Source organism: Megalopta genalis, unplaced genomic scaffold (genome assembly GCF_051020955.1).
Source record: "Megalopta genalis isolate 19385.01 unplaced genomic scaffold, iyMegGena1_principal scaffold0031, whole genome shotgun sequence".
Lineage (NCBI taxonomy): Eukaryota > Metazoa > Arthropoda > Insecta > Hymenoptera > Halictidae > Megalopta > Megalopta genalis.
In genome coordinates this window covers 1,606,555-1,633,713 of record NW_027476100.1, presented here as the reverse complement: position 1 = coordinate 1,633,713, position 27,159 = coordinate 1,606,555, and the positions used below count along the sequence as shown (strand labels likewise).

Genomic DNA, 27,159 nt, shown 5'->3' with positions numbered 1-27,159 from the left:
TCGCATCGGGCGGGAAGCGACGACGGTGTGCCACCATTGTGGCGCGGAGGAAGACTCGGCGCAGCACACGCTGGAGGAATGTCCCGCCTTTTCAGCGCTGCGCCGAGTCCTAAAACGAGAAGTCGGCCACGACCTCGCACTCTCCAGCCTAGTTGGGGCCATGCTGGAGAGCCCGGGGAAGTGGGCGGCAGCAATCTCTTTTTGCGAGGAGGTTATGTCGCGGAAGGAGGCTGCCGAGCGGGATCGGGAGCTAACCGATCCCGCCCGACGTGCCCGGGGACGGCGTGCGCGCCCACGCCGAGGAACCCCGGGCAGCTGAGAGTAGGCTGGCGGCGGGTGTACCAGAACATGCTGGTTTCATTGCGCGCCGCCCGCCAACAGAGGAGGACCTCCACTGTTGGGAGTTGGGGATGACGAGTCGCCTGAAGGAGGCGAGGATTAACTGTGATCCTCCTCCAATATACACGTCGTCCCCCCGGCGGCCGTTGTGATCAGGGCGGGGGCCCTGGTCACCTATCGCGCGGTCGCCGTATCGGGGCGGTGCGGGGTGCGACCCCTCGCGCCGCCGAATTTAAATGGATTCTAGGGAGGAGGATTTATCTCCCCCCGGGACGCGGCCGGCCATCGTTACCATCTTGATGGCCGGCCAGGCGAGGGGGAGCCGCCGTAGTGTTCTTCAAGAGTTCCCGTGGCTCCCCCGTTGAATCGCCAGCGATCGGTAGAGCGTCCTCAGGTCGCCGTGGAGGTTTTGGTGGGTCAATCCCCACACTACCCTCGTCCCGCTCCCCCGGGCGGGGCGGGGGTGTCTGGCGAGCAGATTTCCTCCACGTAAAATAAAAAAAAAATGTCAAGGTTATTGATATTATTCTTCATATTTCTCTCTAACAAACATATCCCTTACGTCCTTTAACACGATTATTATTTATTAAATTAGCTTTGCGAATCAATCGTTGAACCGTGTTCAAACACGGAATTATTTAAATTAAAATATCATTTACGCACTTTGTTAATCTTCACTGTACACCTTGTTTAAAAATTTCATATGTTGACCTTGACATAACCTTGACATAACCTTGATATGTCAAGGTTACACACAAGGTGTCATGCACACTAGAAAATTAAAACGGTCGTTGCGCTTAAATTACTTACTATTTCGGGACCGAAAAGTTAGTAAATATTCTTCAGACGTTCTAAAGTAAAGGTGAACAGCGTTTTTCTTAAAAATATCACTGTTACGTAGTAAACAAAAATCCGGAAAGTTCTCGCTTCGTGATTTGTTCAATACTTCGAACGCGACTCGAGTCCGTCCCGACCATCTGTCAAAGCCTCGTGCTGCGGGCTCTCGATTTTCGCGCCGTCACCTCTCATTGGTCAATGTTTTCCGTTAATAACTCGTAAACAAAGCAGCAGATTGCATTTTCACAAAGGAAAAAGTTACTTGAAATGACCTCATCTACCCCTCATTTTCGGCTGTTAAAATAATTGTGGAACACCCTGTATACATATATATATGTATATCTATATATGTATATATTATTATTATTATTTATATATACACATATTAATACTAGATTTATTACGGAACCCGTAAAAATGGCGGATCACTAATTTTTTAATTTACAATCGTTCACACCGTAAAGATACATTTACAAAAAATATTGTTATACTAGAGAAATAATTTTTGTACACGATTTCAGATCACCGTGGACCGAGCGAGGCTGACCATGTACGCTGAAGCAAGCTTTTTTGGGAAGTCCTCGAGAGAACTGTCATAACTTACTTATTCCTGCATATTTTTAAATAAAAAAGCGATACGATTAGCAGTAAAAAGCCTGCTCTTTCGAACAAAGGGCATTTCCGGGAGAAATGCCCTTATAGCCCTGATAGTGCTAATAATATGCGTAATTGCAAATAATGAAGCCGTAACAGCCGACATTAGGATAGCGGAGCCGTTTACTGTGGGGTAGGCAATTACCGTGCCGTCAATTTATTTTCGAAACATAATTTACCTTATATTTCTCGAATGAGATATTACATCTGTCGGTTTGAATTCGATTAATTGTTTATTCGTTAAAATTGTGGGCCGCGAGCTGAATCGAAGCACGAATTTCGCGGTACCGATTATGAATAGGACATTGCCGCGGTGCAATGACGTTGAAACGGCGATCGATCGATGCACATTGAGGCATGGCACTGGTTCGAGAGGTTTTATAGGTGCGCGCAGTGCAAAATGTTGTTCCACGTCGAGATTCGACGTTTCTGGAAATTATTGACCGCGTGAAATCCATTCACGGAGAACTTCTCTTTCTCGCGTCGGCCGTTTCGTATCGCGTTCGTCTCTTCGCTGCGTTGTTAAACGCCGAGAAGGGGAGGCCGATTCGAATTGCTAAATATAAGCGATATTTTATATAAGGCGATATTTTATTCGAGTTTCGACGAAGCGGTTGTTTTTACGAATTGCAAACGACTGGATGATCGGGCCGCCCCAGCGTGCACCAGACAGGAATAATTTATTTGTATCGTGAATATTTATAACGCCGCGAATTGGATCCGTTAATTATGCAAACAGGGTGTTCCAAAATTATTTAAATGTTATATCGCCGTTAATGCCGGAATGTGTTTTAAAGTAATTAAAATACGACTGTTCACTAGGTGTCTTATATATTGTATTATATATTTTTTATTATGTGTTTTATATTGTACATATTTTATTACATATCATATTATAATATATTGTATTATATATATATTTTATTACATATTATATTATAATATATTATATTTTATGTATTTTATTACATATTATATTATAATATATTATATTGTATATATTTTATTACATATTATATTATAATATATTATATTGTATATATTTTATTACATATTATATTATAATATATTATATTTTATATATTTTATTACATATTATATTATAATATATTATATTGTAAATATTTTATTACATATTATATTATAATATATTATATTGTATATATTTTATTACATATTATATTATAATATACTATATTATATATATTTTATTATACATTATAGTATCTTACATAATTATACTTATGACCAGGAATGTACACCACATCGATATCGATAGACCAAAATTTACTAATCGAATTCATTTTGCCTAAATAAAAAATGTATTCATTTCCAAATAACCTCGCTCGATCACCGCACATTTTTGATAAAATTGTACGATCAGCACGAACCTTCAATTCGTTTCGACGATGTCTTAACGATATTATCGATACCATCGACAACCCGATTGGTAATCGATAGTAGCGTCCCTACGGCCGCAGTTTCGGTTGAGGTTGCAAAACGTGAGCGCCGGTGAGACCGGTGACTAGTTTTCGAAATTCAATTCCATGCAAATCAAAATTCTCATTGACGAAGTTCCGTGGCAAAATCTAGTCGGCCGAGAGCCACGCCCCGTTTAATATTATCCGCGCGAATATATACGGTGTAGAAGTGTGTACACAGAGAGTGCGTACACGTAGCGTGCGTGAAAGATGCGATTTACATACGGCCGCGGATACGGATAAAGGACGAGCTCGGGACCAGAGCAGAGCAGAGCAGACGAGAGCAGAGCAGAGCAGACGAGAGCAAAGCAGAGCAGACGAGAGCAGAGCAGAGCAGACGAGAGCAGAGCAGAGCAGACGAGAGCAGAGCAGGGCAGACGAGAGCAGAGCAGGGCAGACGAGAGCAGAGCAGGGTAGACGAGAGCAGTACAGGGCAGACGAGAGCAGTACAGGGCAGACGAGAGCAGTGCAGAGCATACGAGAGCAGAGCAGAGCAGACGAGAGCAGAGCAGAGCAGACCAGAGTAGAGCAGAGCAGACGAGAGCAGAGTAGAGCAGGCGAGAGCAGAGCAGAGCAGTCGAGAGCAGAGCAGAGCAGTCGAGAGCAGAGCAGGGCAGACGAGAGCAGTGCAGGGCAGACGAGAGCAGTGCAGAGCAGTCGAGAGCAGAGTGGAGCAGGCGAGAGCAGAGCAGAGCTTGTACCTGAACTTCTATCACTACCTCTTCCACTATCTCTACCTCTACTATACTTCTACCGCTACGCCTGATCCTCTACCTCTACCACTTCATCTACGCCTGTACCCCTACCACTACGTCTGCACTTCTACCTTAATCTCTACGTATGTACATCTACATCTATCTCCACCTCCACCTCTACCACTACATCTACCTCTACGCCTGCACCTATAACTCTACGTCTACGTCTGTACCTCTACTTCTACCTCCACCTCTATCTCTACGCCTGTACCTCTACCTCCGCCTCTACGCATGTACCACTACCTCTACCTCTACGCATGTACCTGTACCTCTATCTCTACCTCCACCACTATGCCTGTACCACTACCACTATGTCTACGTCTGTACATCTACCTCTACCTCTAACTCTTCCTCTACATCTACCTCTACCTCTACGCCTCTACCTCTACCTCTACCTCTACTTCAACGTCTACCTCTACCTCTACGCATGTACCTGTACCTCTATCTCTACCTCCACCTCTATGCCTGTACCACTACCACTATGTCTACGTCTGTACCTCTACCTCTACCTCTAACTCTTCCTCTACATCTACCTCTACCTCTACCTCTACTTCTACGTCTACCTCTACCTTTGGGCATGTACCACTACCTCTAACTCTACCTCTAACTCTACCTCTACGCCCGTACCTCTCCCTCTCCCTCTGTATCTGCGCCTGTAATTCTCCCTCTACTTCTACCTCTATCTCTTTCTCTACGCCTGTGCCTCCAACTCTACCTCTACCTCTACCTCTACTCATGTGCCTCCAACACTACCTCTACCTCTAACTCTACCTCTACCTCTACCTCTACCACTACTTTTACGGTCGTAACTCGTCCTCTACCTCTACGTCTGTAGCTCTACCTATATATCTACCTCCACCTCTACATCTACCTCTACCTCTACCCCTACCTCTACCTTTGTGCCTGTAACTCGAACTTTACTTCTACCTCTACCTCTACCTCTACCACTACGCCTGTACCTCTACCAGTACCTCTTCCTCTACGTCTACGCATGTGCCACTAACTTTACTTCTACCTGTACCACTACCTTTACGCCTGTAACTCGACCTCTACCTCTACGCCTTTTCGTCTACATCTACCACTACATCTACATCTACATCTACATCTACCTCTACCTCTACGCCAGTACCTCTACCTCTACGTCTGTACCTATATCTCTACCTCTTCTTCTGCGCCTGTGGCGCTAACTCTATGCCTGTACCTCTACCTCTACCTCTACGTATGTACCATTACCTCTATCCTTACCTACCCCTCTACCTGTACCCCTAACTCTACGCCTGTAGCTCTACACCTACCTCTACGCGTCTACTCATACTTCTACATCTACGCATGTGCCACTACCTCGACGTCTACGTATGTACCTCTACCTCTACCACTAACTCTACCTCTACGCATGTACCTCTACCTCTACCTCTACGCACGTACCTCTACTTCTACGCACGTACCTCTACCTCTACCTTTACCCCTACCTCTACCTTTGTGCCTGTAACTCGAACTTTACTTCTACCTCTACCTCTACCTCTACGCATGTACTTCTACCTCTATCTCTACCACTACCTCTATCTCTTCCTCTACTTCTACCTCTACCCCTGCGCCTGTTCCTCTACCTCTACTTCTACATCTATCTCTATCCGCACCTCTACCTCTACCTCTACGCCTGTACCTCTACCTCTACCTCTACCTCAAGCTCTGCCTCTACCACTACCTCTACCTCTACGCCTGCCCCTCTACCTCTACGTCTGCACCTCTACCTCTTCACATGTACTTCGACCTCTACGACGGTACCTCTAACTCTCCGCCTTTATCTCTACAACTACTTCTACGTCTGTACCTCTACATATACCTCTAGCTCTACATCGACCTCTACGCCTGTAGCTCCAGCTGTACCGCTACCTCTACATCTAGCTCTACGCCTGTACTACTCCATCTACCTCTTTCCCTACATCTACGCCTTACCTCTACCTCTACCTCTACATCTGCATCTACGCCTGTACCTCCACCTCTACCTTAACCTCTACGCCTGTACCTCTACCTCTACCTCTACCTCTACGCCAGTACTGGTCCATCTACCACTTCCTCTACCTCTGCGCCTGTAATTCGACCTCTACGTCTACGTCTGAACCTATACCTCTACCTCTACCTCTACGTCTGAACCTATACCTCTACCTTTACCTCTAAGCATGTACCTCTACCTCTACCTTTGCGCCTGTATCTCGACCTCTACATATACGCCTGTACCTCTACATCTACCTCTACCTCTACGCATGTACCTCTACCACTACCTCTACGTATGTACCTCTAGCTCTATCTTTACCTCCACCTCTTCCTCAGCCCCTACGTCTGCACCTGTTCCTCTACCTCTATGTCTACGCCTGGACCTCTACCTCTACCACTACCTCTACCTCTACCTTTACCTCTACTCCTGTACCACTAACTCTACTTCTACCTCTACCTCTACCTCTAACTCTACCTCTACCACTACCTCTATACCTTTACCTCGACCCATACCTCTGCCACTACCACTACATCTGTCCCTCTACCTCTACCTTAACCTGTACATCTTCCTCTACCTGTACCTCTAGGCCTGTACCTCTACCTCCACCTCTATATCTACGAATGTACTTCTCCCTCTACCTCTACCTCTACATCTACCTCTACGGCTGTACCTCTACCTCTACCTCTACACATGTGCCTTTACCTCTACCTCTACCTCTACATATGTGACTCTACCTCTACCTCTACCTGTACTTCTACCTCTACCTCTGCCTTTACCTCTACGCCTTTACGCCAACCACTACCTCTACGCATGTACCTCTAACAATGTAAAAACAACGTATAACAACGTAAAACAACGTAATACTGTTTTAAACTACGACGCGAAACAAAGCAAACAACGTAAAGCATCGTAAAACAATGTAAATCATGAATGCGAGACAAAGAAATTCAAGGTAAAACAACGTGAAACGACGTAAATCATCTATGCAAAACCAAGTAAAACGACGCAACGCAACGTAAAGCAATGTAAAACGATATAAAACAACGTAAAAACAAGGTATAACAACGTAAAGCAACGTAAGTCATCAATTTAACACAAAGAAAAACAATGTAACACAACGCAAAGCAATGTAAAACAATATAAAACAACGAAAAAACAATGTATAACATGGTAAAACAATGTACCACTGTATTAAACAACAACGCAAATCAAAGCAAACAGCGTAAAGCAACATATAACAATATAAGGAGACGTAAAGACAACGTATAACAACGTAGAACAACGTAATACTGCTCTAAACAACAAGGTGAGACAACCTAAAACAACGTATAGCAAGGTAAAACAACGTAAAACGACGTAAAAACAAGGTAAAACAACGTAAAACAACGTAAAAACTAAGTAAAACAATGTAAAACAACGTAAATCATCGATGCGTTAGAAAGAAAAACAAAGTATAACAGCGTAAAACGACGCAAATCATCAATGCGGAACAAAGGAAAACATCATAACACAACGTAAAGCAATGTAAAACAATACGAAACATTGTAAAAAAAAATGTATAACAACGTAAAACAACGTAAAACTGTTTAAAATAATACCGCGAAACAAAGCAAACAACATAAATCGTCGTAAAACAACGTAAATCGTCAATGCGGCACAAAGAAACACAACGTAAAACAACGTAAATAACACTGTCCGACACGATTTTTGGGTTCCTATAGCCACTATGAAATTCTTGTAGAACTTTACTTCCTGAACATCAATCCGAAAACCGAATTGCTCCATCACCCTCAGTTTTTTAAATAAATGAACTTTTGTACAAACCCAGAACTTTCGACAGAAATTAGGTATTGCATGAAGAGTGTAAACGTTAGAAGGTTCTAATTGGTGTTAAAAGATAGAGGAGAGTTTCCCGAATATAGTGGCATGCAATTTATTAATTGTTTTTGATCCTAAATAGCAATAAATTAATGTCAAAGTGTAAAAAAGTGTCGGCGTGAGCAGTTTCTGCGCAATATTTTTGTATTTTTACGAAAATTTTTTGTTCAGCACGAAAACTCTACCCAGGAACGGATTCTGTAGACATTTCTGAAGAAGGAACGTCCCGGTAAAAGTGTCGGAACAATGTACATTTCGAGTGGATCGAGGAAATGTTCGTCGGCAACATGTGCACGGCGTTTTGCCGCCATGTCCTTCCCTGCTCGCTTCTCTCTGTCCGGCAGAGCCGAAGCTATGCGTAATCAACACCGATGGAGGGATCCAATGGGGCACCCATTTTTCGTAAATAATATTTGAATTTTTTAGTATTTCAATGTTCTGTTTTTTTTTACATATTTCTGTGAATAATATTCACCAAACTGTGAAGAACCTTTTAATTGGTTTCAATTAACAAACCTTCCATTGTAAATAGCACAAAATAAAGAAAAAAGAGGAAAGTAAAAATACTTTGTATTAAATTTAGTATTACCTGTAGCAAAAATAGTTAAAAATGCCTTCGTTCTGTTTTTCGTTTGTGCGTTGTGTCCTTGTCATCTGTCATAAGGCACCAACAATAATCCGCCAACATCGTTGTTAGTTTCTTTCCGTGGTATCGCTTTTCCATCGTGGTTATGTCGTGATGAAATCGTTCACCGTGTTCGTCACTCACATCACCAAGGTTCGATGGGAAAAAATCCAAATGAGAATGTAAAAAATGCATTTTGAAGGACATGTTGCACCCAAGTCTTTTACAGTTTTGTAGTAAATTATCCACGACGATAACATAATTTTTTGATTTTTGCTTGGCAAGAAAATTTTTTAGTGTCAGTGTAATTGAAATCCACACTGCTTTTTCTGTTTAACTTAATTTGTCTGTAAGTTCATTGTCTGTCATTAAAGTTCTTATCTGAGGTCCTACAAACACCCCTTCTTTTACTTTTGCTTCTGATAAATAAGCAAATCTTGATTTTAAGGTCACTTGATACAAGTGTCACACACCTAACCTCAATAGCGTACTTTAACAGCTTTTCAAACAATTCTATAGTAATAACAATTTCAAAGAACAATATTACATCGAAACAATTACATAAATACAATTTTCTACAGGCATTTACAAAAACGTTCTAAACAGAACAATCAAAAACTAACGCTACTAGTCAAATCACCAAAAAATAACTAGACATTGGCACCGTAACTCAACCATCCGCCATGTTGCACTAACGGTCGCAATTGTATATCGAGTCGTTCCAAAGTCAAAGCTCCCCTTATTAGCTCGGAACATCATCATCATCGACAACGGATAAGTTCCACTAACCTAACCTCAATAGCGTTTAGCACGATCAACTAGGAAAGTAGCGCACGCAGTGCAGGCCAATGGTTACCATGAATCCGGCGTCATCCGTTCCCGCACGACTATAACTACCGGCGGGGGGCCAAGAATCGTAAGAGCGGTGATTAAATGGTAATTTCGCATCGACCAGCTGACGAATCCAGGGGTGACCGCCGATGTGATTGCGAGGGACGCCCTGGACTTAATACGGCAGGACGTCGGCGGCCGTCACGGAGAGCTGCTGGGCAAGCTTTTTAATTTACTGAGACACCCCCGTCCGAGAGATCGGAACTACGCGGTTCGCTGCTTCCGATAGCACTGCTCTCAGTCTTTTTCACTTTAACGGTAAGCCCCGGGACTTAACCTCACCCATTCGTGTTCTATGACCGCGAAGATTAAACGTTCCCCTATCCGACTATCTGCTTTGACACAACCCGAAATTCCCCCCGACTGTCTCACTCTTCAATCCTGGACTAATCCTTCGCGCGAATAGATCGTTTTCGCGCCATGTTGTTTAAGAATGATGGATTTTGGTACCTCAGACTTCACAATCGTAGGTTTTGATGTTGCAGATCACGGTGTGATAGATTCTGGGACACTAGACCACAATAACGTTGATTTAGGGATCCTAAATCATGGTAGCATAGATTTTGGAACACTGGATTATAGTAACATAGATTACGGAACACTAGATCATAGCAACATAGATTTTGTAACACTAGATCATAATAATATAGATTATGGAGCACTAGATCATAGTAACATAGATTACGGAACACTACATCATAGCAACGTAGATTATGGAACACTAGATCATAGCACCATAGATTTTGGAACACTAGATTATAGTAACATAGATTTTGGAACATTGAATCATACTAACATAGATTTTGGAATACTAGATCATTGTAACATGGATTACAGAACACTAGATTACAGTAACATATATTTTGGAACACTGGATCATAGCAACATAGATTTGGAACACTAGATTATAGTAACATAGATTTTGGAACACTAGATCATAGTAACATAGATGTTGGAACACTAGATTATAGTAACATGGATTACAGTGCACTAGATTATAGTTACATATATTTTGGAACACTAGATCATAATAACATAGATTATGGAGCACTAGATCATAGTAACATAGATTACGGAACACTAGATCATAGCAACATAGATTTTGGAACACTAGATTATAGTAACATAGATTTTGGAACACTGAATCATAGTAACATAGATTTTGGATTACTTGATCATAGTAACATGGATTACAGAACACTAGATTATAGTTACATATATTTTGGAACACTGGATCATAGTAACATGGATTTTGGAATACTAGATTATAGCAACATAGATTTTGGAACACTAGATCATAGTAACATAGATGTTGGAACACTAGATTATAGTAACATAGATTGTTGAACATCACATCATAGTAACACAGATTTAGGGGCCGTAGATGGCGATAGCTCAGTTTTAAAGATCCTAGACGATATCATCCCAGTTTTTAAGCATCCTAGACGGTGACATCTCAGTTTTAGGGATCCTGGATAGTGACATTCCAGTTTTAGGGACCCTAGATGGTAGCATTCCAGATTTAGGGACCTTAGATGAGGTGACATCCCACATTTTGGGTCTCTCTTTTGTGAATCCCCAGGAAAACATATACTTCCAAAGAATACTCTAGAATACTATCTTCAACTTTAACACCCCTTGATCTTAGTTTCAATGCGTCGGTACACTAGCTTTAAGAGGCATAGACTTTGTCATCCTAAATTTTATTACTCTAGGTTTTAACATCCTAGAATTTGGCAGTGCGTATATTGGTACTGAGGGCTCAGAAAAACTGAACTGGAAAATATCGACTGTCCTCTTGACTGACTCGGGTCTCTTATTTATATTACGTCCCCCAAAAAGGCCACGCCTGTTTTGGGGGACTCGCTGTCTTCTTTTACCCCCGTTTAGTTTAGCGGGGGAGACAGCCATCGATGAACCCTCGCTGTAGGGGTGCGCTGGCCGTTCGGCCAGGCAGCGGTACGCGGCCGGCGGCTTTCTCCGCGACCAGGCATGCAGTACATCTGGCAGTGATAAAAAATAAAGAAACAAAGGAATTTCCGGTTCTTGCAAACGTCAAGGACGTTTTCTCTCCGTCGACCCCTTGACATCTGCAAGCGGACAGTTTTATGGTTATTACGGTCGCCGACCGTGTGCCGCTACAGTACCATTGATACTGCATTACCACATTAGAGTTTTGTTCCCTATATTTATGAATCCAGATTAGATTGCTTTAAATCATTTTCTCCCTATTTGAGCTATATATAATTCTATGATATAATATCGTCCCTGGGAATTTAATATTTCAGGTTTAATAGCCCTCTCTAGAACAAACGATCTAGGATCCCAGAAATATAACCGTAAAGGTTAAAGGTTGCTTTAAATTATCTTCCTTTTAGTATAAATTCTGCACTTGTGGAATACTCTACTTCTATGATATAATGGTCTCCCCAAGGGCTTAACATTTGGGGTATGGTACCTGACCAGCGAACGAGGTAGAATCCCAGAAATATAACCATAAAGGTTAAAGATTGCTTTATATCATTTTCCTTTTCATGTAAATTCTGCACTTGCGGAATCCTCTAATTCTGCGATACAATAGTCCCCCTAAGGATTTAATATTTGGATCGCGGTACCACCGACTCTGTTCGGGCTATTTCCGAATTCTAGCACATTATAATAGCCCCCTACGGCTTTAATATTTGAGTTTTCACTCACTTAACTAGCAGATGACGTAGAATCCCAGAAATACGGCCACTGAGAGAGAGAGGTTACACGTTGCTTCGAAATTATCTTACCCCCAGATGGGGTTGAGCTAAATTTTCAGATTGTGTTATTCTCTTTAATTTTACACTGCTTCTCCTAGGGCTTCAATATTTTAATTTTGGCATGCCTGTAGGGTTCCAAATATTTACTATGACATGACTATGATATGATTTTCTGCTAAGATTCTAATGGCCTTTTTCTTCTAGTAAGATATACAAACCTTAATTTGTATCTAGTTCTTTAGTATATAACCCTCTTCTATAAATAATTTCTTCGTTATTTCTAAATTTTTATCGAATGAGTTTAGGTTAGAATTAAGATTATTCTACTCACATTCTAGTGACCTTTTCCTTCTAGTGAGATGTACAAATCTTAGTTTGTATATAGCCTTCTTCTATAAATAATGTCTTTGTTATTTCTAAATTTCTAGTCAATGAGTTTAGGTTAGGTATAACATCATTAATCACTCCAGTCTTGGTACTGCAGAAGATTCTTCTATTATTATCAGTATGACTTCCTAGAGGCCATTTTAAATTAAGCCAGTAAGAAACCTTTTTACTGGATCTTCTTACTGTAAGCATCTTTTTTATAAGGATCTGTTCTTTTAACCCAGGAGCCCTGCTTGGTCGATTCAGGTTAAGTGTTAATGGAATTTCCTATTTTCGTCGTCCGCTAGCGAGATAACCAACCTGAAACCATTAATCACCACAGACTAGATGCTACACGAGGTTCCAAAAACATCGCTATATCTTTTCGATAGGTACCTTTTAGTGAATTGTCCAGTTAGTGAATTAGTCCAGTTGGTCTAATAACACGTGTAAGCATTCAGCTGAAATTGTCCTAAAACATACACAAATGTTCTCTTGCATACAATTACTAATTCAAGATATTACTATTAAATAAAAACATTTATCGCGTCAGTATTATTACGATTTTAAAATATATCGACATTAATGGACATTTAAATATAAAAATTAGATATACAAATCTGTATAAAAATGTAATTTTTCTTAGCGAATTTACTAGCGAGTTTTCTAGTGACTTCCCCAGTAAAGTTTCTAGAAAAATCATCCGTCAAAGATGTTCAACTGATTAAACATTGATGGAAATTTATACATAAAATACATAAATCTGAATAGACCTAGTAATTATATGTAGTAAATTTCTTAGTATATCTCCTAGTTAGTTTCTCATGATTTTTCTACCGAACTTTATATCGAAAATTTAAAAAATATGGGAACATCGATGAAAAATTATACATAAAATACATAAATCTGAACATAAAAAATAATTTTTTCTAGTGATATTCCTAGTCAATTTTCTGGTGTACTTAATACCGAAGATTCTAAAACATATTAAAATTGTTGGATATTTGTACGTAAAATACAACCAAGTTATTTTTTCTAGTAAAATTCCTAACGAATTTCCTACTGAATTTTCTCTTGCCGTTAAAGAGCCAAAGACAAAAATTGCCCAACGGTGAAATTCGAACGGAAATCTCGGGATTTCATACCAAAACTGTAAGACAAAGAGATCTATTTCTTTCGCTGATGTCATCTGGCCCAGAGCGTTGCTCTCCGGGGCAAGTTAATGAACGGATGTAGGTCGGGCAGATTCTATTTTTATTTATCGCTGCCGAATTCGATCAGTCCGGGCTCTTGTTAATTAATATTCGAGACCGGGAGGATTATACTTTGTCGGGTTGTAAAAACGCTCACGATTCAACGGGCTCGCAAGACTGATTCCTCGAATCGAAGGAGAACAAATCGTGGTCTAAATTACATAGATTTTCCCGGGGATTGATCGATCGTCTACTATTGCAGCCAGCTGACCTGCTGAAATGGAAGCAAGTAGCGACCAGATTCAGCGAATTAATTACCGAAGCCCCTGACCAACTGCAGCTGAATGAAGATCGATCGCACGACATGGTAACCGTGGACGACAACGCCGGAAACGCGACCACCGGCTTAAGAAGCCGGAACCGCGTATTGGCGGCGTAAAGAAGGACAAATGGGAGCGTCAAAGTTCAGATAAATCAGGATCAAGATCGAAAGAAAGCACGGCGTTAAGTCTCCCCCCCTCTCTCTCTCTTTCTCTTTCTCTCCCTCTCTTTCTTTCTCTCTCCTTCACCCTCTCTCTCTCCCTCTCTTTCTTTCTCTCTCTCTCGGCCGATTAGCATTACCTTCTGTAAATTACAATACTAATATAACGCTAATAATAATAGTAAATTTATATAATTATAAATAATATAAATTATAATTATATTTATATAATTATAATAAATATAATTATGTATTATTAAAAATTTTGAAACATGTTCCTGTACATGATTTTCACATGTACAGTGGCCCGCAAAAATTTTCGTACGCCTTTTAAAACCCACCTGACAAAAATTGAAGTCGTTTAGATCAGCTTTAAAAAAGGTTACTGCTTTTTAAAAGATGTGCACGCGAACACTTTCGCGAACCACTGTATGTCCATAATGATATGAACATTTAGTAATAAATGAATCTGAAAATGAATCATGATAAAAATTTACTACTGAACAAATTAGAAAGTCTATATGTTTTTGATCAATTGCTAGTAATTTGAATCGGAAAATGAAAATAGCGAATAATTTAGTACCACACGAATTTAAAAATATGTAATTGCGAATGTATAATAAAAATTTAGTACTGGACTAAAAGTAAAAAATATATACTTTCGAGCATTTAGTGACAAATTAATGTGACAATACATAATTTTTGAAAATACAGTACCAAATAAATTTAACAATGTACAATTTCGAACATTTAGTAGCAATTAAATATAACAATGTACAATTTCAAATCTCCTGTACCAAGTAAATTGAACAATATACGATTTTGAACGTTCACTAATAAATAAATCTGAAAATAAACAATTGTAAGCATTTAATGGTAAACAAAATTAAAAACTATATACTTTCGAAGAGTTTGAAGCATGAGTATATTATTCTGAAAGTTTATATAATAAATAAATATGAAAATAAACATATTTGAATGCTTAATAATTAATAAATTTGCAAAAATCTAAAATAAATATCGTTATCAAAAATGCATGAATTCATGAGTGAATATATTTAAAATAAATATCGTTATTAAAAATTCATGAATATGATTAAAATAAATATCGTTATTAAAAAAATTCATGAATTCACGAATGAATGAATCTAAACAAAATATTTTTATCAAGAATTCTGTCATTGTGATTGGCTCGGTGATTCCGGTGTCGCATTAAACACCGTTAAGAAATAAAAGTTTCCTCTCGGAGCAGGATCAAACGAAGCTGGAAGAACAACGAGATTACAAAAACTTTGTGCGCGCTTCGGCGACCGGTTTGCTTTTTAACTTAAAAATACGACTTCACCTGCTTCCGTAATCCGACATTTTTGCCGATTAAATGGAAGATCGTTCTATTAACGCACGTGCTTATATAGAAGAGCAAAAACAATGACAGCGTTGTTCGACATGGCACCTCTCGCTGTCTACGACAAGGATCTGAAAGGACAACTCGCATTTGCTATTGAAGTATAATATTTACGGGTACAATGATGGGGAAAAATCGAATACTTCGAGCAGTCTCACGTTGTCTCACGAGACAACGCGATTTTTACGGACACTCGATTGGAGCTACGCTGACGCAATTTCACATTTCCCATCACGTAAGCAATGCTTGTTTTCGAATCGTGGCCTCTGTTCCCGGGGCAGGATGTTACATTCTCGAAAGTAAATCACAATTCGATTACGGTACTTGTCCAGTAATAACACTTGAAACTCTCGAAACGTTCAGGCGCAGATAACGTTTTTCTTGCTCGAACAGTTTCGGCGAATATCGCTGGAAACGTTGCATTTTTAAACATTTTTTACATCTAAGCTCTGACGATTAACCCACTTTAACTATTTGGGGCACAGGATTTCAGAAAATAAAATAGACCCATGTTGCACAGAAATTTTATTGCGTTTTAAATTAAACAGAATTTGTATGTATTTATTAACAAGGGAATCGCATAATAATATGCGTCATATAATCGTATAATAATAAATAATCGTATAATATATATATTGTTACGGCGACTTGTCCAAATCAAGTCGCTGTAATGTGAAACTGCCCTGTTGTGAACAACTCCTTAAAGAATAATAGAAAATAGGGGTTGCCACGGAGGTGTGTTATCAACGGACAATCGAAGAGTCGAGATCGGACCGTCGAACGATCAACATCCTACTTCTGAAAGATCTGAATTGTTATTGTATCGAATTGTGTTATAGTTAATATTCTTTATTGTAAATAAAATGCCGCGACGCGAGAGAAATTGTGTACTTCGCAAGAATATTATAATCGTATAATAATAAGTTGAACATGACAAAATTATCATATTTGAAGCATGACATTTTTGGTTCGGTTTTTATATTATAATTAAATACCATACATAAATATGTAATGTAGAGCTTATAGTAACTATCTATTACTTACTCGGTCTTTTGTTTTATACACTATAAAAAGAATGTTTTTCTTTCTTTTTATTCATGCAACCTGTCGCAATCCCCATTTGGGACTTTTTAAAAAATATAAAATATTTTAACAACGAAACATAATTTGTATATAATCATATTGTTACAAAATTTTTTGTGTATATACATAACTTTTGCCGTCAAAAATTTCCAAAAAAAATTTTGCAGTTGGTCGAAAAAATGCAACGGAGACCGCAGCTCGCGAGTTCATTTCTCGCGCAGCTGAAATATCATCCTTTGAACCTTCCCGGTCATGGCGGAGCGCGAACGTAAAACCGAAACGGCGGCCCGGAGTATTTTCATTTTAATAACGAATTTATACAAATGCTCGTCGGCGATCTCGGATATCAGGAATTTCGCCGTTTTCAATTCGAATCGATAGAGATATTAACCGCCATTACATTGGACGAGAGTTCCGACGCGGTGCCGAGCAACGCTGTTCGCCTAATCAGCCGCCATCCCACGGGAGTTTCCGGAAGCTTTACGCATTTATTTTCACTGTGCGCGGTTTCTTTAATCACACGCCATTAAATATGTAAACTGCTCTCCGCCAGCGGTTTGAATTCGATTCTCATCGCCGGCAGCTTTTGAATTTCCCGCGCTCGACCGCGGCATCCATCGGCCATTTTCGTTTGAAACTTAATTTTCTTGGAATCGTTGATCCGGGAACGATCTTCTGGCGTGTTTCCTACGAATTGGTTCATTTAGCTCGTCAGCTGAATAGCAAATTAATTTGCAACGTTGTAGACACTTGATTAAAATGTTTAATAAAGAATTGTCTAGTTTTCATTTTTACTTATTTATATTTGTAACAATGTCGTAGTTGATTCGGCAGTACGTGTGCTAAGAATATGTATAATAATGTGATATTATTTATAACATTTATTAACTTGCGACATTTTATCGATATGATTAAATTATTTAATAAAGAAGTTTGGCGACGGTCGTTGTGTGTGTTTGGTCGAGAAAAGGAGAGGGGAGACGTTTCGTCCGGGGCCCGCTAGAGGACTCATCGGTAAGGCTATCCTAGCGGGCCCTTGCCTTAGACGTGGGGGTAGGACGAAGTTTCTGTATATATAGGGATCGAGGCGGATCTGTTACTAGCGTAAAGAGGAGCCCTCTGCTGGCGGGTCTGTAGGTAGCCGCCACAGAAGTTTCTATTTTCAATCGTTATTTGTCCATATCTGCAATAATGTTAATATTGTCCTTAGTAATAAAAGATCTCGTAGCTTGAATTGTTATTTATTCATGTTTATAATACTGTTAATATTGTTACTAATATTGTTAATCTGCAACATTCTATATATCTAATTAAATTATCAAATAAATAATTTCTTAGTTTTGGTTATATTACTTATTTATATCGATAATAATGTTAATATTGCATTTAAATGTTGTGATCAATTTTTCCATATTTACATACTTAGAATTTTGATTAAAATTATTATTAATTTAATAACATCAGTAGAAAAATTTATTTCTAAAATTCTTAAATTATCGAAATTCGATGAAATTTATATTTAAAGTAGCTTCACCTATTTGTTCAACATTAATTACCAGTATATCAATCGAATTCAGTCAAATTCCATTTTATTTAATTGCAGAAGAATCAGAAATAGTTTCTGGACGTATTAGAAGATTATTTGGATGAATTTTTCTAGGTGCATATTTAACAATTATTTCTGTCTTCGATAATTATTATATTTTTTTAAAATCCTGTTACTATATAAGTTTGAAAACCGAGATTTCTAATACATTAAAAAAAGATGTCGTCTGTTAAATGCTGTTTCTAAAGGAATTCTTTCAATCAGGTATTATCGAAATAATTTTCTTCGTTTTTCAGACTTGAATTAAATCACAGAGAGCACGCCGCATTCCAGTGGATGGTAATTAATTAGGCTTTTATTCTGCAGCAAGTACACAGAATTTATAAGCCTCGAGAAAATTTCGTTATTGCGGATACACGGACGGAGGAGGGTAGTAACAGAGGCGCCGGTGCGCTCGAAACGTGTTTGAAACTAATTTGCTACACTTCAGCTCATTAAAATAATTATTCGACGTAACGGTAATTATGCAACCGTTACAGCTTGCTGCTTGCCCTTTTCCCGTGCTGTCGACGCTATCAATCTTCCAATGAAACAAACGTGTCTAATCTTTCTCCGGTTTCAATCAAGTATAATTTTATAAAACAAATTTTCATCAGACAATTAAGTTTTTAAAGCATTCGAAACTTGTTTTCGCATATACCTGCAAATAAGTTCACAAATAGATGGAGAACATTTCTGTACATAATTTCTAAAATAAATGACGAAAACAGTATTCTACAATTGTCGAAAAAAATGGAGAAAATAATTTTGCACAAATTACAAAATAAATGTAGAAAATAGTTTTGAATAATTGTCAAAATAAATGAAGAAAATGATGATATATACTGTAAGATATTTTAATGATTTTTAACGAATTCTGTACTATTTTATACAATTCTATACTATTCTGCACTATTCTATACTATTGTAGTATCGTAATTTAATGGGTACGTTTAGGACGAGGAGGAATGTTAGGCATAGGAGACCGTAGTTTTAAGTCTTTGTATTTATGGTAGGCAATAGAAGAGAAACTTTGGCGAAGGCCGGGTCAGATGAAAAAAACCCTTGGCGACGGAGAGCCGGCGGATGCGATTGTCACGTTTTTAGAAAAGGCAGGCATTGCGTCGAAGGAGCGTGTTTGGAGTGGACAGAGAGTGTTCGAGAGTCATCGAGTCAGGAGTGTTGCAAGTTGTAAAATTAAGTGAAGTAGTTGTAATCCTAGTTGTAGGTACGGTACGCGATATTTTCTGTCTTCACCACGTTTAGTCCTTTCCTAATCGATACAGATTCTATATTGTTTAAATATTAGACAATTTCTACATAATTTTTAGGGCTCAGCCGGGATTTGAGGAAAATGTAGCGCTGAATGATAACAATGATATTGTGACTGTAGGAGTTGAGAGTTGAACTTTAGTTGTTGTGTTGTGCATTGATAAACCTTTTAAGATGTCTGAAGGAAACGATACCGTTATCGAAGTATCACAAGCAAGCCTATCTGCTGACAAATTAGAGGAAATTTTAACAATGAAGTTAACCGAATTAAAGGAAGAATTGAAGAGTAGCAAACTGAGGACGTCGGGAAATAAGAAGCAATTACAAGATCGGCTTAAAGCAGCCATAATGTTGCAAATCGAACATGCCGAAGAGGAAGATGATATTGATGGCAGTGAAGATGAAGAAGAAGAAAGCGATGTGAGACGGTGCGTGCGACGGATGCAGGCGTTAACATTCAGGGATGTTGAGGAGTCCATGCGTACATTTAGCGGAGACGATAAAGCAAACATTCGTTGTTGGCTCGAAGAGTTTGAAGACATGGCGGAGCTATGTGAATGGAGTGAAGTACAAAAAGTTATTTATGTGAAGCGGTTATTGCGTGGATCGGCGAGATTGTTCGTTGACTATGAAAAATGTTGTCGCAAATGGATCGAGATGAAGCGAGCATTGGAATCTGAATTTGCTAAAACTGCAGATACGTACAAGATACATACAGAGTTGTCACGTAAAATTAAAAAATCGAACGAGTCGTATCAAGAATACATTTATCAAATGTTGGAGATTGCGAAGCAAGCGGACATGGAAGTATCAACAGTTATTAAGTATATTATTGACGGAGTTCAGGATTTCGAGATAAACAAAACAATATTGTACGGTGCTAGAAATATACGTGAGTTGAAAGAAAAATTCGAAATTTACGAAGACATGGAGGAAAAATCAAGAACGAAAAACAGGCGACCTGAGGGGAAGAAGAAGATGACCGTCCATGGAACCTCATCACAAGGTGAATCACAGCAAGAGGCACGGCAAGAAATACGGCGATGTTTTTTGTGTGGAAACCGATACCATACGGCTGCAAACTGCCCGACGAAAGAAAGTGGACCCGAGTGTTTTAAGTGTCAAGGCTTTGGGCATGTTGCGTCAAGCTGTAACGGTGCGAATGGACCAGCAAGGGTTGTGAGTAGTATGTCTGAAGCGTCGAGGAAGAAGCGAGTTAAAGAGGTGCAAGTCGGAAATTGTAAGTTGACAGCGTTTATAGATTCTGGAAGCGATCTGAATTTGATGCGTGCGGATTATTATGTTAAAATTGGTGCTCCTAGATTGAATAATATGATTTTGCAATTTCGTGGTGTCGGAGCAGAGAGCAACCACACATCAGGGGAATTTTCAACAACTATTGCAATAGATCCGATAACATATCCAATAAATATACACGTTCTACCCAATACCTTGTCGTCCCTTAGTTTAATAATCGGTACAGAATTTTTAGATTCCGTAGAACTAAGTATGAAAGGAGGAGAAATTTTTATTAAAAAAATAGATTTGCCGGAAATATTTAATGTCAATGTCGAGGCTATAGTTGACAATGTAGATTTATCACACATTGCGGTTCCTGAACACAGAAATGTTATAGAAGATTGTGTTGCAAATGATAAACCATCTAAAACGAAAGAAGTAGGGATTAAAATGAGCTTGATACTGCAAGACGAGATCCCAGTGTACGAGAGACCGCGAAGATTGTCTCCCGGGGATAAATCTGAAGTTGATAAACAAATAACGTCATGGTTGAAAGATGAAATAATTCGAGAGTCTTGTTCATATTACGCAAGTCCAATTGTACTAGTAAAGAAGAAGGATGACACAACCAGAATTTGAATTGACTACACACAGCTTAATAAAAAAAATGGTAAAAGATAGATATCCCCTACCTTTGATAGAGAATCAATTGGATTTATTAGGAGGCGCGAAAGTATTTAGTACGTTGGATCTCAGAAATGGATTTTTTCATGTTTCCATTAATGAGAATAGCAGAAAATATACCGCCACCGTAACTCCCACCGGTCATTATGAATTTTTAAAGGTTCCGTTTGGGTTATGTAATTCGCCAGCCGTCTTTCAAAAGTATATAAATGCAGCTTTCAAAGAGTTAATTGCAACCGGGGTCGTTTTGACATACATGTGTTTCGTTTAAATTTGAATCTAAATCACGTGTTTCGTATCAATTTGAAGTTAAATCGTTTGTTTGGTATGCATTTGAACTACATCATGTACTTCGCATGGATGTGAAGCTAAATCATGTATTTCGCATAGATTTGAAGATAAATCGTTTGTTTCGCATGGATTTGTGGCTTAGTCTTTTGTTTCCATAGATTTCAAGTATTTCGCATGTATTTGAAGCTAAATCGTATGTTTCGCATGGATTTGAACCTATATCATTTATATCGTATGCATTTGAAGCTAAATCGTATATTTCGCATGGATTTATAGCTTAATCGTTTGTTTCCATATATTTGAAGCTAAATCATGTGTTTCGCATGGATTTGAAGCTAACTCGTTTGTTTCACCTGCATTTGAAGGTACATCATTTATATCGCAAGCATGTGGAGCTAATTCATTTTTGTCGCATGGATTTGAAGCCAAGCCTTCTACTTCGCATTGATTTGATGCTAAATCATGTGCTTCGCATGGATTTGAAGCTATCTCGTTTGTTTCGTCTGCATTTGAAGCTATTTCATTTATATCGCAAGTATTTGAAGCTATACCATTTCTTTCGCATTGATGTGAAGCTAAGCCTTCTACTTCGCATTGATTTAAAGCTAAATCATGTGTATCGTATGGATTTGAAGCTAACTCGTTTGTTTCGCCTGCGGTTGAGTCTAAATCATGTATATCACAAGTATCTGAATCTAAACCATCTGTTTTGCGAGAATATGAAGCTATGAAGCTAAACCATGTGATTCGCATGAATTTGGAGCTAAATCATGTGTTTCGCATAGATTTGATGCTAAGCCTTCAACTTCGCATTGATTTGAAGCTAAATCATGTGTTTCGCAGGGATTTGAAGATAACTCGATTGTTTCGCATGATGTTGAATGTATATCACGTATATTCGCAAGTATTTGAAGCCAAATTATTCTGTTCGCATGGATTTGAAGCTAAGCCTTCTACTTCGCATTGATTTGAAGCTAAACCAAGTGTTACGTTTGGATATGAAGCTCACTCGTTTGTTTCGCATGCAGTTGAAGCTAAGTCATGTATAAATCAAGTATTTGAAGCTAAACCATTTGTTTTGCATGGATTCGAAGATAAGCCTTCCACTTTGCATTGATTTGATGCTGAGTCATGTGTTTCGCTTGAATTTGAATCTAACTCGTTTGTTTCGCATGCTGTTGTAGCTAAATCATGTATATCACAAGTATTTGAAGCTAAACCATTTTTTTTCGCATGGATTCGAGAATCAGCCTTCTACTGCGCATTGATTTGAAGCTAAATCAAGTGTTTCGGTTGGATTTGAAGCTAAGTCGTTTGTTTCGCATGCATTTGAAGCTATATCACTTATATCGCAATTATCAGCAGATAAATCATTTGTTTCTCATGTATTTGAAGCTAAGCCTTCTACTTCGCATTGATTTGAAGCTAAATCATGTGATACGCATGAATTTGAAGCTAACTCGTTTGTTTCGCATGCAATTGAAGCTAAATCATGTTTATCACAAGTATCTGAATATAAACCACCAGTTTCGCATGTATTTGAAGCTAAGCCTTCTACTTCGCATTGATTTGAAGCTAAATCATGTATTTTGCATGGATTTGAAGCTAACTCGTTTGTTTCGCATGCAGTTGAATCTAAATCATGTATATCACAAGTATTTGAAGCTAAACCATTTGTTTCGCATGGATTCGATAATCAGCCTTCTATTTCGCATTGATTTGAAGCTAAATCATGAGTTTCGCATGGATTTGAAGCTAACTCGTTTGTTTTGCATGGATTTGAAGCTAACTCGTTTGTTTCGCATGCAGTTGAAGCAAAATCATGTATATCACAAGATTTGGAAGCTAAACCATTTGATTCGCATGGATTTGAAGCTAAGCCTTCTACTTCGCATTGATTTGAAGCTAAATGAAGTGTTTCGCTTGCATTTGAAGCATACTCGTTTGTTTCGCATGCATTTGAAACTATTTCATTTATATCGCAAGTATTTGAAGCTAAACCATTTGTTTCGGATGGATTTTAAGATAAGCGTTCTACTTCGCTTTGATTTAAAGCTAAGTCATGTGTATCGCATGGATTTGTAGCTAACTCGATTGTTTCGTCTGCATTTGAAGCTATATCATGTATATCACAAGTATGTGAAGCTAAACCATTTGTTTCGCATGGTTTCGAAGATAAGACTTCTACTTCGCATTGATTTGAAGCTCAATCATGTGTTACGCTTGGATTTGAAGCTCACTCGTTTGTTTCGCCTGCATTTGAAGCTATATCACTTATATGGCAAGTATATGGAGCTAAATAAGTTTTGTCGCATGGATTTGATGCTAAGCCTTCTCCATCGCATTGATTTGAAGCTAAATCATGTGTTTGACATGGATTTGAAGATATCTCGTCGCCTGCATTTGAAGCTATGTCACTTATATCGCAATTATCTGAAGATAACTCATTTGTTTCTCATGTATTTGAAGCTAAGCCTTCTACTTCGCTTTGATTTGAATCTAAATCACTTGATTCGCATGGACTTGAAGTTAACTCGTTTGTTTCGCGTGTATTTGAAGCTAAATCATGTATATCACAAGTATTTGTAGCTAAACCATTTGTTTCGCTTGGATTTGAAGATAAGACTTCTTCTTAGCATTGATTTGAAGCTAACTCGATTGTTTCGCCTGCATTTGAAGCTATATCACTCATATCGCAATTATCTGAAGATAACTCATTTTTTCTCTTGTATTTGAAGCTAAGCCTTCTACTTCGCTTTGATTTGGAGATAAATCATGTGTTTCACATGGATTTGAAGATATCTCGTCGCCTTCATTTGAAGCTATATCACTTATATCGCAATTATCTGAAGATAAATCATTTATTTCTCATGTATTTGAAGCTATGCCTTCTACTTCGCATTGATTTGTAGCTATCTCATGTGTTTCTCTTGGATTTGAAGCTAACTCGTTTGTTTCGCATGCAGTTGAAGCTATATCACTTATATTCGCAAGTAGTTGAAGCAGAAACTTTCGTTTCGCATGGATTTGAAGCTACGCATTCTACTTCGCATTGATTTGAAGCTAAATCATCTGTTACGCTTGGATTTGAAGCTCACTCGTTTGTTTCACCTGCATTTGAAGCTATGTCACTTATATCGCAAGTATTTAAATCTAAACCATTTGTTTCGCATGGATTTGAAGCTAAGCCTTCTACTTCGCATTGATTTGAAGCTAAACCAAGTGTTACGTTTGGATATGAAGCTCATTCGTTTGTTTCGCATGCAGTTGACGCTAAATCATGATTATCAAAAGTGTTTGAAGCTAAAGCATTTGTTTCGCATGTATTTGAAGCTAAGCCATCTACTTCGCATTGATTTGGAGGTAAATCATGTGTTCCGCTTGGATTTGAAGCTAACTCGTTTGTTTCGCATGCAGTTGAAGCTAAATCGTGTTTATCACAAGTATCTGAATATAAACCATCTGTTTCGCATGAATATTGAGCTAAACCATCTGTTTCGCATGAATTTGAAGATAAGCCTTGTACTTCGCATTGATTTGAAGCTAAATCATGTGGTTCGCATGGATTTGAAGCTAACTCGTTTCCTTGGCATGCAGTTGAAGCTAAATCATGTACATCACAAGTTGTTGAGGACTCATCAGATGGATGACGGAGATCCTCTGAATATTGCACTTGGTGCCGACTACCTCGAAGGACCACCCACTGTAGTGGGACTCTATTTGTAACGCGCAACCTAACCGTTACGCGTATCTCTATATGTGTTCTGTTCTGTTCTGTCTGAAAGTCTGTCTGTTCTTCTGTGCTTTCTGTCTGTCTTGTCTGGTGTTGTCTGTGCTTTCTGTCTATCTGAAGTTGTCTGTCCCTAGAGGACCGGAGTCATGCCTAATATGACCTCGGTCCTCCCTACTTCTCTTGACCTAGGGTGGGCGGCAAGGAATTACGGTCCAATCAGTGCAATCCCGAATCCAGTGAAACGGCCCCAAAACGGTGGGCCGGGAGTTAGGAGGGAGAGTGGCAAAATAACTTCTGCTAGCCATCCCGCGCTGATGGGCCTACGTGCCCGAACAATGCCAGACCCAACCGTAATTGACTGGACCGTAGTCAAGGACCAGGAGACGTTATGACGGTGCCACATGTGCCCGGGAACGGCCCGGGACAGACCCATACCGTCCGGGTACCCAAGCACATGGCCCCTGCCATAAATCCTGGCCACTTGGCCGTAACACAAGTATTTGAAGCTAAACCATTTTCTTCGCATTGATTTGAAGCTAAACCATTTGTTTCGCATGGATTTGTAGCTAAACCTTCTACTTCGCATTGATGTGAAACTAAGCCTTCTACTTCGCATTGATTTGAAGTTAAATCATGTGTTTCGCTTGGATTTGAATCTAACTCGTTTGTTTCGCATGCAGTTGAAGCTAAATCATCTGTATCATAAGTATTTGAAGCTAAACCATTTCTTTCTCATTGATGTGAAGCTAAGCCTTCTACTTCGCATTGATTTGAATTTAAATCATGTGTCTCCCTTAGGTGCGAGGCAAAATCGTTTGTGTCGCATGCAGCTGATCTAAATCATTTATATCACATGTATTTGAAGCTAATCCATTTGTTTCGCATGATTTCGATGATAAGCCTTCTACTTCGCATTGATTTGAAGCAAAATCATGTGTTACGCTTGGATTTGAAGCCCACTCGTTTGTTTCGCCTGCATTTGAAGGTACATCATTTATATCGCAAGCATGTGAAGCTAATTCATTTTTGATGCATGGATTTGAAGCTAAGCCTTCTACTTCGCATTGATTTGATGCTAAATCATGTGCTTCGCATGGATTTGAAACTATCTCGTTTCCTTGGCATACAGTTGAAGCTAAATCATGTACATCACAAGTATTTGAAGCTAAACCATTTTCTTCGCATGGATTTGAAGATAAGCCTTTTACTTCGCATTGATTTGAAGCTAAACCATTTGTTTCGCATGGATTTGTAGCTAAACCTTCTACTTCGCATTGATTTGAAACTAAATCATGTATTTCGCATGGATTTGAATCTAACTCATTTGCTTCGCATGCAGTTGAAGCTAAATCATGTGTATCAGAAGTATTTGAAGCTAAACCATTTCTTTCGCATTGATGTGAAACTAAGCCTTCTACTTCGCATTGATTTGAAGTTAAATCATGTGTTTCGCTTGGATTTGAATCTAACTCGTTTGTTTCGCATGCAGTTGAAGCTAAATCATCTGTATCATAAGTATTTGAAGCTAAACAATTTGTTTCGAATGCATTTGAAGCTAAGCCTTCTAGTTCGCATTGATTTGAAGCTAAATCATGTGTTACACTTGGATTTGAAGCTAAGCCTT

General features: G+C 38.8%; 1 protein-coding gene across 1 annotated transcript in view; it reads right to left on the bottom strand.

The window, feature by feature from the left end:
* Positions 1-8,544: 8,544 nt before the first annotated feature.
* LOC143261036 (uncharacterized) overlaps positions 8,545-27,159 on the bottom strand; it is a 60,386-nt gene continuing 41,771 nt past the window's right edge. The window contains exons 5-6 of the mRNA XM_076527637.1: positions 8,905-9,017; positions 8,545-8,841 (exon numbers count right to left, since the gene is read on the bottom strand). Coding sequence (XP_076383752.1) covers positions 8,545-8,841; positions 8,905-9,017 — 410 coding nt within the window. The remainder of the gene's footprint in view (positions 8,842-8,904; positions 9,018-27,159) is intronic.